General features: G+C 52.5%; 1 protein-coding gene across 5 annotated transcripts in view; it reads right to left on the bottom strand.

Moving 5' to 3' along the window:
- Nucleotides 1–13,215, bottom strand: part of COL27A1 (collagen type XXVII alpha 1 chain) — a 135,643-nt gene that overhangs the window by 43,661 nt on the left and 78,767 nt on the right. For all 5 annotated transcript variants that reach the window (XR_004424630.1, XM_033122637.1, XM_033122638.1 and 2 more), the window contains 6 exons: nucleotides 12,593–12,646; nucleotides 10,859–10,903; nucleotides 6,209–6,262; nucleotides 4,173–4,226; nucleotides 3,901–3,954; nucleotides 75–128 (listed from right to left, as the gene is read on the bottom strand). Coding sequence is in view for 4 of the 5 variants with exons in the window: in XM_033122637.1 (XP_032978528.1) it covers nucleotides 75–128; nucleotides 3,901–3,954; nucleotides 4,173–4,226; nucleotides 6,209–6,262; nucleotides 10,859–10,903; nucleotides 12,593–12,646 (315 nt within the window). In the remaining variant the exon portion in view is untranslated. The remainder of the gene's footprint in view (nucleotides 1–74; nucleotides 129–3,900; nucleotides 3,955–4,172; nucleotides 4,227–6,208; nucleotides 6,263–10,858; nucleotides 10,904–12,592; nucleotides 12,647–13,215) is intronic.

Genomic DNA, 13,215 nt, shown 5'->3' with positions numbered 1-13,215 from the left:
CAAGGTATAGGACGTGGCCTCTCTAGGAGGTGACCCCCGCAAGTGTCAGCCCCCAGGGGCTGGGCCCCACTTACCCGGCGTCCCTTTGCTCCCCTCATCCCTGGTGGGCCTCGAGATCCGGGAGGACCCTGTGGGGAGGAGAAAGTTTGGAGAAGCCCCCTTTTAGGGAGTCAGTGCAACACCGAGGGCTAGGAGCAGGGGGCAAAGCTTCCTGCCTGGGCCCCGCAGCCTTCATATTGAAGAAATTGGCCCAGTGGGAAAATCCATCCCATTAGGTGAAGCAGAGGATAAGCTGCAGACTTGAGCAGGAGTCTGCCCTGGGTTCCATGCAGATGGGCCTCAAGCCTTCCGAGGAATCAGTAGTGGGGGAGAGGCCTCCCCGGATGAACCACTTCCTTCTTTATCTCAAATCAACAATCAGAAGCTACATGACATTCCTGACAAAAGGTTTCCGCAAATTTCCTCTTTTCTCCTCCCATCAGCAAGGAGAAAGTGGACACTCAAGTCCTGTCCTCCATTCTGACCCCAAATATCACCTGAAAGCTACCTGAAAGCCATCTAGAAACAGCCTGGGGATAAGGAGGGAGAACCAGCCCTAAGGTGAGGGAAGGGGAGGGGAAGCTTGCATGGGGATGGGAGGCTCTCAGGTTGGGGGAGAGAGGCTGGGCAGAGAAGTGGGGGGAGGGGAGGCAAAGAGAAGGGAATAGGCCCGGCCCAGGGAAGAAGCCCAGTTTTCTCTGTTTACCGGAGGAATGACAGGAGGGATGACACGAGGCGCAAGGGAGTGACAGGAAGGGAGGGACAGAAAACACAGGGCTGGCTTTGTGCCTTGAATTCTCAGCACCTGGTCCAAGCACAGGCCTAGGACATGGATTCAGAGACCTGTTGAAGGAATGATGACTACACGAGCAATTGAAGAGGACAGAAGCTCAGAAAGGAGGGAGAGAGGTGAAGAAAGTAAGCGAGCCGTCTCCCTGCCTAATTCCTCTCCCCGGCTCCAGCCCCAGTTCTACACACCAAGCTGTGCCTGCACCCCCTTTGGCCAGCCAGGACCCCTCTGACAGCTGCAGGAGCCTCCCAGCTCAGTGGCCAGTCTCAGACCAGGCGTGCTCCTTTTACAAGAGGCGGCCTCAGCCCCCTCGGAATACCAGGGAGCGGCCTCAGGAAAAACTCCTGCTGCTCCCACTTCTCTCTCTCTCTCTATGGCCTTGAGGGGTGCAACCCTCAGACTGCTGCTGCTCAAGGCTGATGTGAGGGGCTGGGTCCCAACCTGACCCCGTGTCAGCAGAGCAAGTGGGGTGTGGACCTGGGCTTGGCCCAATAAAAAGGCAGATCCAACTCCTGGATGGTGGAGAACAGGAGGACGGGGTGAGAAAGGGCCATTTTATGGAGGGATCTCAGACTGCAGAAGGCATGCAAGGCGTCACTGGGAAATTTCAGGAGCCAAGTCTCAACTTAGAGGCAGTAGAAGGGCGTGCTTAAACGAGCCAACAGTTTCACCGGAGACCTAGGTTCAAATCCCAGTCCTGCCACTTACTAATCCCGTGATCTTTGGCCTCTCTGGGCCTCAGTTTCATCATCTATAAAATGCAGACACGAACAGTCCCTGCCTCCTAGAGTTGCTGAGAAGACGAAATAACCTGGAAGGTCCTCAGTAAACGACAGCTATGAGCTCTCTCAAAGAAGAAGGAGGTCAGCAACCGAGGGTCTCAAGACCTGACTGTCCCCTTCCCCCAAGGCATGGAGACAATAATCTTGGCTGACCTCAGTGGACTGTAGGAGAACATGGATGCAAACACGACTGGAAAAGTGGGAAAATGCGTCAGATGTGAACAGTATCATTAGAAATATAGTTTTAGAGTAATTGTCTGACTAATGACAGTGGTAATTAGGGTATCTCACACACAGTAATAGTAATTTAGCAATTGTTATTACTATTACCATTCATTAAGCACTCTGCTTGAGCCAACCCACTGAACAGAGAGAAGCACTGAGGAAATGAGGTGGAGGAGGTCTGGAGGCAGGGAATTCAGAGGAGGCCTGCACTTTCCTTCGGTGTGCTGCCCGGGATGTCCCCACTGTCTTTCCGTCTCCCATCGGCCTTCCATTTTGTCCCAGCAACTCCTTTCCAGGCTTTCCTCTTCCCATTGGACAGATGGGGAGACTGAGGCCCAAGGAGGACAAGGTCCTGGGGTGCAGGAGCTAGAATTTGATGATGGACCCTAGCATCCTCGTACTTGGGCTTCAGCCCTACCCTGGGCACCTCCCATGCTGACGGGCTCCGATCACTCCACTTCTAGGAGCATCTGCTGGGCTCTCCGATACTCAGGTCCTGAGAACATGGGGGGGGGGAGGCGGGACAGGAGCCTTTGGGTTGGGTGGCTAGGACCTTGGAATCCAAGCTGGGTGCCTCAGCCCTCCAAACAGCCCCTCCAGCCCCAGGCCAGATGTGGCTTTTCCTCCTAATGAATCAGGAGGAAAAAATGCCATTGGGCGCCCACAGTGCTGGCTTCTGATCTCAGCTCCATACTGTGAGTATTTTCTACCTCCTCGAAAGGATTATTTGTGTATGTGTGTGTGTGTGACGGGGGGCGGGGAGATGGACAGAGCCCTCTGGTGCCTGACACCTCTGTGTTTGGATGATGGTTACCTGTATCCCCCCTGAGCTAGTCTCTCCGTATCTCTCCTCAGCACCTAGCACTGCCCGATACATAGTAGGTGCTCAATAAAGTCTGTTAATGAGTGAGAGAATGTTTATACTTGATACTCCCACTAGACAGTGAGAATTTTAAGAGCAGATCTATTTCTTACCATTTTTGCACCTCCAGGACTGAACCTAGGCCCAGCATGCAGTAGGTACATGGAAAAGTTTTGAAACTGAGTTGGCCTTGCCTCCCTGATTGGCACAGAACTGGAATGTGTGCACTTTCCTTAGGTTCAAACCATCAAAGGCTTCCATGCCCTCCTTCACCAGACCCCAGGGAGCCCCTCAGTCTGGCCTTTGGAGGGACCTGGGCAGCCTGAACTCATCATCACCCCCCAGCCCTGACCTGGGATCCTGCCTAGGCTGGTTCCCCTCCCCCAACGCCCATTCCACCTGCCTGTAGCCCACCCCTCCACCTTCCAGAGTGGGCCCCCAGCCCTGAGCCCCGGCCTTGGCTGAAGTGACTGACTGCCCATTCCTGTGTCCATGTCCTCCATCAGCTGACGCAGAGGGGCCAGCTCTGGATGAGAGCCACCCCTCTCACCCCCCACAACACCCTTGGGGTAGTAGAAGGGGCCCCTGAAATTGGGTGCTCCTGGCCACACCCCCCTCAAGCCCTCCTTCCTCTCGTGCCCCTCCCTGCCTTGGGATCCTCTGGAATATCCTAGGTTCCTCAGTCATTCCGAGAAGCCCAGCACCCGTGCCCTCAGCTCTGACCCTCAGCCATGTGTCCCCGGTATTTCCCATCTTCTTCCCTCTTTTCTCCAGAGCAGGTGTTACTTATACATTGGGGACTCTCTCTCCCCCACGTCAGAATATGAACTCCTAAAGGGAGGGCCAGCTTTCTGCTTGTGATGACTGCATCCCCAGTTCCTGGAGCGGCCCAGGTACGTGTCATACAGGATCTCCGGAATGAATGAGCAAAGCCACAGTGGTGCTAATGAGACCGAGAGATTCCCATGTAGTGACATCTCTACGCAATAAACATTTAACCCCAAGCAATCACATTATCACGACCACGATTATTTTCTCTATTTTTTCAGATGAGCAAAATTTAGGCTCAGAGAGTGCCTTGAGATGGAGCCGGAATGGTGGAGCTGGGATTCACAACCAGATCTGTCTGACTCTGATGTCTGGGCTCCTCACCCTTACTTGACAGTGAGTTTGAGCTCAGGGAATATGAGGGCTTTGCTTACCTGGGGTCCAGGCTCTCCAGAGGTCCCAACACTACCTGGCGTTCCGGGATGACCCTACTCAGAGAGAAGAAAAAGAAGGAATTGGCGTTGGAAGGTGCTTCTTCCTCCTTCAGTCCCACCTTGGCTCGCTCAGCCCCAGCCCAGGGACACAGGACAGCAGGCAGGCCTCTGGAGGGAGAAGGAGCAGAGTGTCCTGAACACCTGGGGTAGGCAGAAGCAGGCAGAGGAGAGCAGAGTTGTCACCATGGCTGTGACAGGAGAGGGCTCCTTACCATTGACCCCTTGGGTCCAGGTGCGCCTGGGGGTCCCATCATGCCCCGGTCACCCTGTAATGGAGACAGCACTTTAGGGAGGTCACTCTGTGGGGTGGCTCTGTGGGAAGCAGGCGCAGAGGGCCTTCCAGAGGCCAAAGAGGGGCAGGGACTTGCCTGAGGTCTATAGAGAGTCCCTGCCCTGCTCATGACCACATCACCCAGGGCGGTGACAGGGGAGGGGTAGGGGTCTGGGACTTCACTCAGCAGAAGCCAAGACCCCTGGCAAGTCCTGGGAGGACTGAGCTCCACTGCAGCATGCCACACAGTGAGCTTCCCTCAGGCAACGACGGTCCTCATCCAGGATGCGCTAATTACATGTGCCCTTTGATCCGGGAGCACATCATGTGGTCCTCATTAGGCCTGGTATCCCCTGGCTGAGCATGCTGAGGCAGAGAGCAATGGAAGGAATTTCTTTCACTTTCCCCACCCGCCTAAACCAGGATGAGATACTGGGGAATCAGAGATGTAACTCATTCTACTCGACCCCTCCAGACAGACCGGGCAGAGACAGTGGGTGTAGCAGACAGAGCCAGAAGGCAGGGGCTATGGGTGTGAATCCTGGTTCTGTTTTTGTGAGGCCCTGTTTCTTGTATCAACCCAGCCAGCAAATATTTATTGAGCATCTACTATGTGCCTTGCACGACACGCTAGACCTGGAAAATACATTGGTGAGGAGAAACAGACAGACCCTGTTCGTATGATGTGAGACACACAGAGTGTTGCGAGGAGATGGACACAAATCAGCAAAAACAGATGCAAACTGGATAAGTGCAGCAAGGGAGTGGGTCTCGGTGCTAAGGCATTTCAACAGGGGATATGCCCCACCTGGGTGTAGGGGTGTGGTGGGAAAGGCATCCCTAAGGAAGTCTAGCTTGACCTTAGAACTGAAGGATAATTAAGAGTCACCTAGGCAAAGAGGGTGCAAAGGGCAGGAGTGGGAAAAGCATACCTGGCCGAAGGAAGGGCGTGGGCAATTGTTTGTAGGGGAGGAGGGACATGGAACATTTGAGCCATAAGGAAAGGCAGAATCAGCTTTGATGTTGCACTACAGTTATGCAAGATGTTACTACTGGACGCAACAGGGTAAAGGGCACGCTGGACCTTTCTGTACCGTTTTTTTGCAATTTCTTATGAATCTATAAATATTTCAAAATAAAAGTTAAATAAAAAAAATTTGAAAAAAGAGGGAGAGGAGGAGGAGGGGAAAGTGGGGGAGAAGGAGAAGGTGGTGGCCAGAGGGTTTGGGACACGGTGATGAGGAGGGTGGCACAGGATGAGCCTGGAAAGGCAGGGGGGGTCAGATGAGGGTGAGTGCTCCCTCTCTGTGGTCCTCAGTTTCCCCATCTATCCAATGGGAATAACATCAGCTCCCCCTGAGGGGCTGCCTGGGGATGAGATAAGCCCACACAGAGGAAACCAAGTACGCTCCAGGGCCTACGGTGGGAAACAGGAAGCCACAGGCTGTTGGTGAGCTGGGGGCCAGCACCAGGCAGAGTGGCTTAGCAGGCGAAGTGTGGCCTTGGGTAAGGAACCTGGTTTAAATCCCAGCTCTGCCACTTTCTCTCTGGGTAACTTGAGTAAGTCGCCTCCCCTCTTGGAGCCTCGGTTGATTATCTGGTCTATAAAACAGAGCTGCCGGGGGTTAACAAGGCGACCTAGAGAAATGTGCTCCTTTTTAAGAAACATGAATCTTTCCCTCCCTTCTGTTGCCCACCCCTGTGTAGTCGTGAGGGGCCCAGACTACATGTGTCAGCTGGTCATCACACTGAAATCTAACTGCACTTGAGGGTACTGACAGGAGGGCAGAGCAGAAGTCCCAAGGCATTCTGGGAACGGGGGGGGACAAGGGCTCTTCGAAGTTCTGGATGCTAGGGCAGTGAGGAGAGGCCAGGAAAAAGAGGTCTGACACCCTCAGGATAACTGGCCCCTTCATGTTTTTAAACTTGGAAAACATAAGTTCTATTTGCTTATATATTCCCCTCAACACCACTTACCTTTTCTCCCACGATTCCTGGCTCCCCGACAAGACCAATGAATCCCAGAAGTCCCTGTAAGGAACATTTAGAAAAGCAAGAGAAAGAAGGAAGCAACATGAATTCAGGGATGTGCTGCGTTTCAAAGGCAACTTCCCTGCAGCTTCCTTCCTCTGGAGCTCGTCTCTTGTGTCCCCTGCACATGTCTGATAACGCAGCCGGCACAGGGCTGCCACTGAGGGCTGCCTCTCTCCCGGCACTGTCCTGACTTCCCTCACTCCACCAGATGGTTCTGATTTTGAAGCCAAGTGGTGGGGCCGCTGCCAGCATCCCTGGGAGCGCCACACATTCTTCCCGTGCCAGAAGCAGGCTGGGAGGCGGCCACGTTTGGAGAGTGGTGGTTGAGGGGAGGCCCGGAAGCTGTGCTGGGAAGAGGCCTGCCTGTGAGAACTCTGTCCCCATCTTTCGTGGCTCTGGGGCTACTTCAAAGATAGAAACAAACTTGCTGGCCAGGATAGCAATATCGTAACAGCCTTTGCCAAAAGACCCGATCGAAATCTGGGAAGTGGAGGAGGCCTTTTTACTGTCTTGTGAAAGCCTTCCCCTCCTTTCTGAAAGGGTGGAGACACACACACACACACACACACACACACACACACACACACACACGGTGGTTCCTGTTGCTCATTGGGTGATAACTAGCCTCTGTGTTCCAGGGGTTCTTTTAGGTGGCTGCAGGCCTTGTTGTTGCCCTGAATAGGAAAACACACACACAGGGAGGGTAAAGACGCTAGAGGAGTCACCCAGGAAGGCAGACAATTCCTTGTCCAGACTCCACCTCTTCTCTGCCAAGGAAAATTTGAGTAGAGGGGCATCTTGTGTGGGTCAGGGGTGCCAAAATGCCTTCGGAAGACTCTGGGTTTGCAGCCAAGAGTTTCTGGGAGAATTAGGGAAGACTGAGAGACGAGTAGGTTTGTCCCATAAAGTTTGCTCCCTGTCCCAAACTGTATCCAGAAAGGAGTGAGACCTTGAACCTGATCAAAAAACAGATCAGAAGTTGTGCGCTCAGGTAGTGATGCGCCAACCAGTCAATCATCTAAGGTGACAGAATGGCACCCAGTTCCAAAGCGTTAACTCTGTGGGTCTCAGAGTCAATTCTAAAGTAGCAGCTTGGGCCAAGGCCAGGCTACTGCAGCCTGGGGTTTCAACTCTGGTCTGTGTGGCTCCAAAGCCCATGCACCTGTCCGTCCGCCCATGGCCTCCAAAGCACGTGGCTGTGAGTAGAGGACAGATCTCCCTGGAACTTGCCCCCACCACTGCACACGGAGGCTCCTGGCTTCCTGGCCTCAGAGACCCTTCAAGGTTGAAGTATGAGGTCCAAAGTATGAGGTCATGGCTAATAAGTCATAATAACCGAGTATTTGACTTTTGCAACAATTTACTTTAAAAAAAAATTAAAGCATTTTTCAGGTGATAGCAGTATGGATTAACAATGGCTGCCACTTACTATGTGCCAAGCACTTTATCTACGTCATTGTCAGTCTTTTGGTTTGTGGATCTAAACTCAGAGCCTCTATAAGCCCCATCTGCAGAATGGGGACTTTCAGCAAAGGTCCCTGCCTACCTCCCAGGGTTGTTCTGAGTACTGGGGAGAATGCACAGCGCATGTAGGCACTCCATAAATGTTAGTTCCCTCCTATCCCATTCTAATTTATTTTAAAAGGGCACGGGGTTAAGACAGAGGCCTGAGCAATACACATGGGAGCAGTCAGACATTTAGAGGATGCTGAGTAAAGGGAATAAAAGCTGCTCTGTTAAAAGGCCCTTGTCTGACTGGCCCAGGGAAACAGAAATTTCATAGCTACTTTAAATTTATGAGTTGTTGGGTCCTGGAAGGCAGGCAGGTCATAAACCTCAAACAAGAAGCCTAACAGGATCCTAATGAATAAGGGCCATACAGCAAGTGCCCCATTCCACCGCCCCCCACCCCTGGGACCCCCCTCAGGCACTGTCCTGGAACGTCCTGGCAGGCCTGTCCTGAGGGTGGAGCTGAGGCTGGCTGGGGAAGCCAGCGCCAGAGGCCCAGGGCTTCCACTTGGCAGGCTGAGTGGAGAAGCAGCTCTGACAGCCGTGCGCATGGTTGGCTCCTCTTGGGCTGGCAAGAGGTCACAGGGGAGGGGGTGAGGCAGCACTGTCACCTACAGCGGGCATTGCAGAGGCAGGATCTGTTCTGGGTCCCTGATTCTGGGGAGGAGGCTGGCCTGGTCCTCAGTGTCTACAGATAAAGGGCCGCTATCTGCTCTGGGAGTTTTTCTCCCTCCCTCCCTCCTCTCATGTGACATTCTGCTAGGCAATGGGAGGCAACTGGGAACAAGACAGTCCTGGGTCCTCTGCTGAAGTAGACATCTCAAGGTTAGGTGTTTCCATGCCTGGCTTCCTCCTGAACAGAGCTTCTTAAAGGCAAGACCCATGCCTTGCAATCGTATCTTTGTGTCCCTAGCACCTAGGACAGGGCCTGGCAAGCTGGCTGCACTCTAACTCGCTCTTAGAAAGCAAGAGGTCCAAGGGTTTTCCAGTCCCTCTGAGCGGTTCTGGGGAATCCTGCAGACCTGAGTGTCAGCCTTGGCTCTGACAGTTATGTAACTACCTGGGAGATCTTGGGCAAGTTACTTCACCTCTCAGCACCTTGGTCTCTACATTGGCTAGACGGGGTAGTACCTACCACCACAGGGCTGCAGGGGAAATTGCAGGCAATGGCGTAGGAAGTGTTTGGCACAGAGCCTGGTACCTAACAGATGCCCAATAAATGTAGCCGATACTGTGATTATAATCTTTCCTGGGGATCCTCTGATTCTACTGTGAACAGGAAATGCCTGCCCCTTCCCACATCAGGAGGCGGCCAAGGGAACAGCTGGCTTGGCCCCCCCCCGCCCCCAGTGTGCTTGGTGGCAGCCACAGGGCTCTAGCGCTGCCTCACAGCTCAGACAGATCTCTCTTTCTTGCTATGGTCCACGCCAGAGGGTCTGCTGGCTGCTCCAGGCATGGTTCCCACTCCTCCTGGCCCCAGCTCTGTCACCACCCTTCTTGGCCATCAAGCCAATTCTCCGCCATGAATCCCAGATCACCAAGTTGGACTAGGATTCAGGGGTTCTTAACCTTGGGTCCCTGTAAGTCTCTATGGATGGAATTCAGGGGTCCACGAAACTGAATGGGAAAAATTACCACTTCTATTTTCATAAACCTGCAATTGAAATCTAGCATTTCCCTCAAATATGAGTGTAGGCAACAAATTCACAACACTTGTAACTGTCATAGATATTGACATGTCACACGACAATCATTGCTGTAGAGACTTCAAAATGTGTCAAGGCTTGTCACCACTTTGAAACTGAGGTTATTATTAGACCTGCCGCTAGATCTCATTACTTAATGCATTAACCGAGAAGCTTATCTATGAGTAGATCACATGTGAACGTATTTTCATAACTATCTTTCAATATAGTTTATTGTCTTTGCAATTTTTTGTTTTGTATTTTCTGCATTTAAATGCTCTATTCTGACAAGGGGGCCCACAGGCTTCACCAGCCTGCCAAAGGGGTCCAAGGCCCCCTAACGAAAAAGGTTAGGACCCCGGAACAGAGTGATTTCCAAGGACCCTCTGTATCCTGACATCCTAGGCTTCCAAGTATCTAGTTCCCAAGGGCCCTACCATCTGCCTAACTATGAAATTAAATTTGCTGATCATACTGCCTTTTTTTTTTTCCAATCAGGAAATATATCCAGGCCGCAGCAGTCCTTCCAAACTCCTGGGCTTCCCACAGAATGCGCTCGAATGACACTGGAAAGTTTTCAAACATCCAGCCCTCCCCCTGCTTTAATTCCTTTCTTCCCCCCAACAGATGTTGCAGGCTGGTGAGGAAGCCCATCATGCACGACTCTCACGCCATTGATGGCGGGTCTCGACGGAGACAAATTCTTCTGTGTCCCCAGCATCATTCCCCGTTCGAGCCTGAGGCAGCCCTTCGCGGGGTTCGGGGGGTAGGGTCCTTCTATAATGCAGTGGGGGACACTGATAGCTTCCCAGCTATGCACCCACCCAGCAGCACTCAACTGCTTTTCTCCAGCACTGAGGCGCGAGCCCGTGATAATGAAGGTTGTAATCCTCAAACCTCCTTTTTAACGACTACTTGCAACTTCCTCTCTTCTTCAGACCTCAGCCTGGCTTCCCAACTGGCCAGAGCCACTGGTTTGAATTTCATTTCCTTTATAATTTAGGGATGCTTGACCAAGAGCCCCTGGTCAGTGGCTATGCTTCTCTGGTCGTTGGCTTCCCCAACTGTAAATCGAGCACAGGCAGCAATTATTAGTTAAGGGTTCTTCCAGTTTTAATGTTCTGGGAGCAAAGCGACGTCACCTCTTTAAGCAAACACCCAGAAACATCCACAGAGCCAGGCAGTGGGGAATGGCCACTGTGACTATGATTCCCGGCTCTGTCATTCCGTGACTTCACCTCCCTGACAGTCAGTATGCGTGTCAATGAAAGAGGGAGATGACTGAGCCTACGTCTGGAGCTGGGATGGGAAAGAACGTAAGGTACATGTGGAGTGCTTATCAAAGGGCTTGGCACAGAGTAAAGGCAGCCATTATGCTCAGAGACTGGTGTTAACTTACCTGCTCACCTACAGGCCCCGGCCGTCCAGGATTGCCTGGCTCCCCCTGCAGAGAAACAGAGGGTGATCATTTGGGATGGTATCAGGAGTCTAGGCCTGCTGGAGAATACCCAGCTGACTGGCCTTAGTCCCCACTGGTGGGAATGGATGTGGAACCTCATCACCAGAGTCTGGCTTTAGAGACTCCCAACAAACGGCAGGGACACTGGGACAGAATCTCTGGCCCTAGAGAGGACCCAAGTCATCCATATCCTCTGAGTGGCCCTTGGCAGATTACTTGGCCCCCTGATGTCTATATCACATGTGGGCCCTTCATCAACCCATTGCATTTTGTGGAGCTCAGAGAAGTGAAGTGATCTGCTCGAGGTCACACAGCAAGCTAGAGGCGGGGCTAGAATTGGAACTTCAGTCTGACTGATTGAAATCCCCATTCTAGGCCACCTCACTGCAGGATGAGTATGGACCGGAGAGTCAGGACACGTGGGTCCTTGATCCCAACACACCGGAGATCTGCCACCGGCTCCCAGGTGCCTTTGGTGAGTCTTGCCTCTGCTCTGGGCTCAGCCTCCTCAGCTTTATACAAGAGATCAGACTCATTTGTCTTCAAGGTTACTTCCAGCTCTCAAGCTTGGTGGTCTCTCGTGGCCTTGTCTGTCAGTTTTATCCCATGATGGAGTAGCTCCTGCTCCTTGGGCAGCCACAGCTGCCCTGGTCTCCCCACAGTGTGAACTGGAGAGAGGCGAACAGAACCGTGGGATATATCTCCCCAGGCTATGTCACCACTCCCACCACGGAAACCCAACTGGTCGTATCTGAGGGAGAAAGGCTGAGACCTCAGAGGCAGGACATGGGCTCCGACTAGCCAGGACTTTGGCTCACAAATGGATGTGGCTCATTGCAACCCCAGTTCCAGCCTCAACCTCCCCCAGCTCCTCCCTCAGACCTCATGCTCATACAACCCAGAGGAGCCCGACAGACATGGGGGCCATTTTTCCAGAGGGGAAGTGATGTGGATGACCTGGGCCCCCCAGCTCTACCCTAACCCTCTGTAAACTTGCGCAGCTGTAAGCTTGGCTGAATAATCCCTGCCCAGGATGGCTGGGAAAATCCAGCCCCTCAAGGGGAGTCCCTGGAAAGCCGTGAAGCGAGGCCGGCCCTATGCTAAGCGTCCTCACTCTCCACCCAGGTCAGTTCTTTATTCATAACTTAAAAACAAACAAACAAACAAACAAAAACCTGTTAACAAATGTAACACATATTTATTGTACATAATGGGGAAGTATAGGAGCCCAGAGAAGAAAATGGAAATCTCCTAGAATCCCAGCACCCAGAGATACCCCTGTCCACTTTCCAGCCTCTGCTCTGAGACATAGGAACACGCTGCAACCAGCTTCCATACAGGCTCATACCATAAGGTTTCATTTTATAACCGCTCCCTGCCACCACCACACACGGACTGTTGGCCCTCTCGTAAAATCTCCCACCAAACCATCTTTGGTGGCTGCATTGTACCCCATTATTTGAGCCCTCTCCCACTGAGGGGCATTTAGGTTAGGTCTGTTTTTCTCTATTAACAATACTTGGTGATAAATGGGGACCATTTTTCCCCCATGTCACATCTGGCTATGGAGTTCAGGGTTCATCCTGGGTCTTCATAAGTTGGGTCTTCCTCTCTCCTCTTTTCCCTAAGTGTTCCTTCCTCCCTTTCCTCAGCCCAGTCACTCCCAGGTCTCACCTTCAAGCCATCTGGGCCGGGCCTTCCGGGAAACCCCTTCCTGCCGGGTTGACCCTGCAACAGAGAGAGGAGTGAGAGGAGCTGGCAGGGCAGCATTGTGGGGGTCCTGGGATCTGGCATGGGGGGCAGGGTAACGGGATAGGACACAGAGCTCTGATGTCACCAGGCTGTCCTGGGGATGCAGGGAAGGTCTGTAGCTGTATGACCTCAGGGGAAGTCACCCCTACCCAGCTGATCTCCTCATTTGTAAATGGGGATGATGGAACCTGCTTTCAAGGAGTGAGGAAATGGAAGGGACTGGATGGAAGATAAAGCGTACAGGGGAATGGAGCGTTTATGCCAGTGGTCCTCAAAGTGTGGTCTTGAGACCATTGCAGGTCCTGAGACCCTTTCAGGAGATTCATGCAGTCAAAACTATTCCCATAATAACACTAAGCTGTCATTTGCCTGTGCCACTCTCACTCTGATGAATGTAGGTAGAGTTTCCCAGAGGCTACTTGACATGTGGGATGGTCACCAGATTGAATGCACAAGCAGATTGGAAGATCTAACCAACTTTGATTAAGCCGGACATTAAAGAGATTTGCAAAAATGGTAAAACAATGGCACTCTTTTGCATTAGC

Source organism: Rhinolophus ferrumequinum, chromosome 12, assembly GCF_004115265.2.
Source record: "Rhinolophus ferrumequinum isolate MPI-CBG mRhiFer1 chromosome 12, mRhiFer1_v1.p, whole genome shotgun sequence".
Lineage (NCBI taxonomy): Eukaryota > Metazoa > Chordata > Mammalia > Chiroptera > Rhinolophidae > Rhinolophus > Rhinolophus ferrumequinum.
Note: the sequence above shows the minus strand (reverse complement) of the source record. Positions and strands in the feature narration are given on the sequence as shown.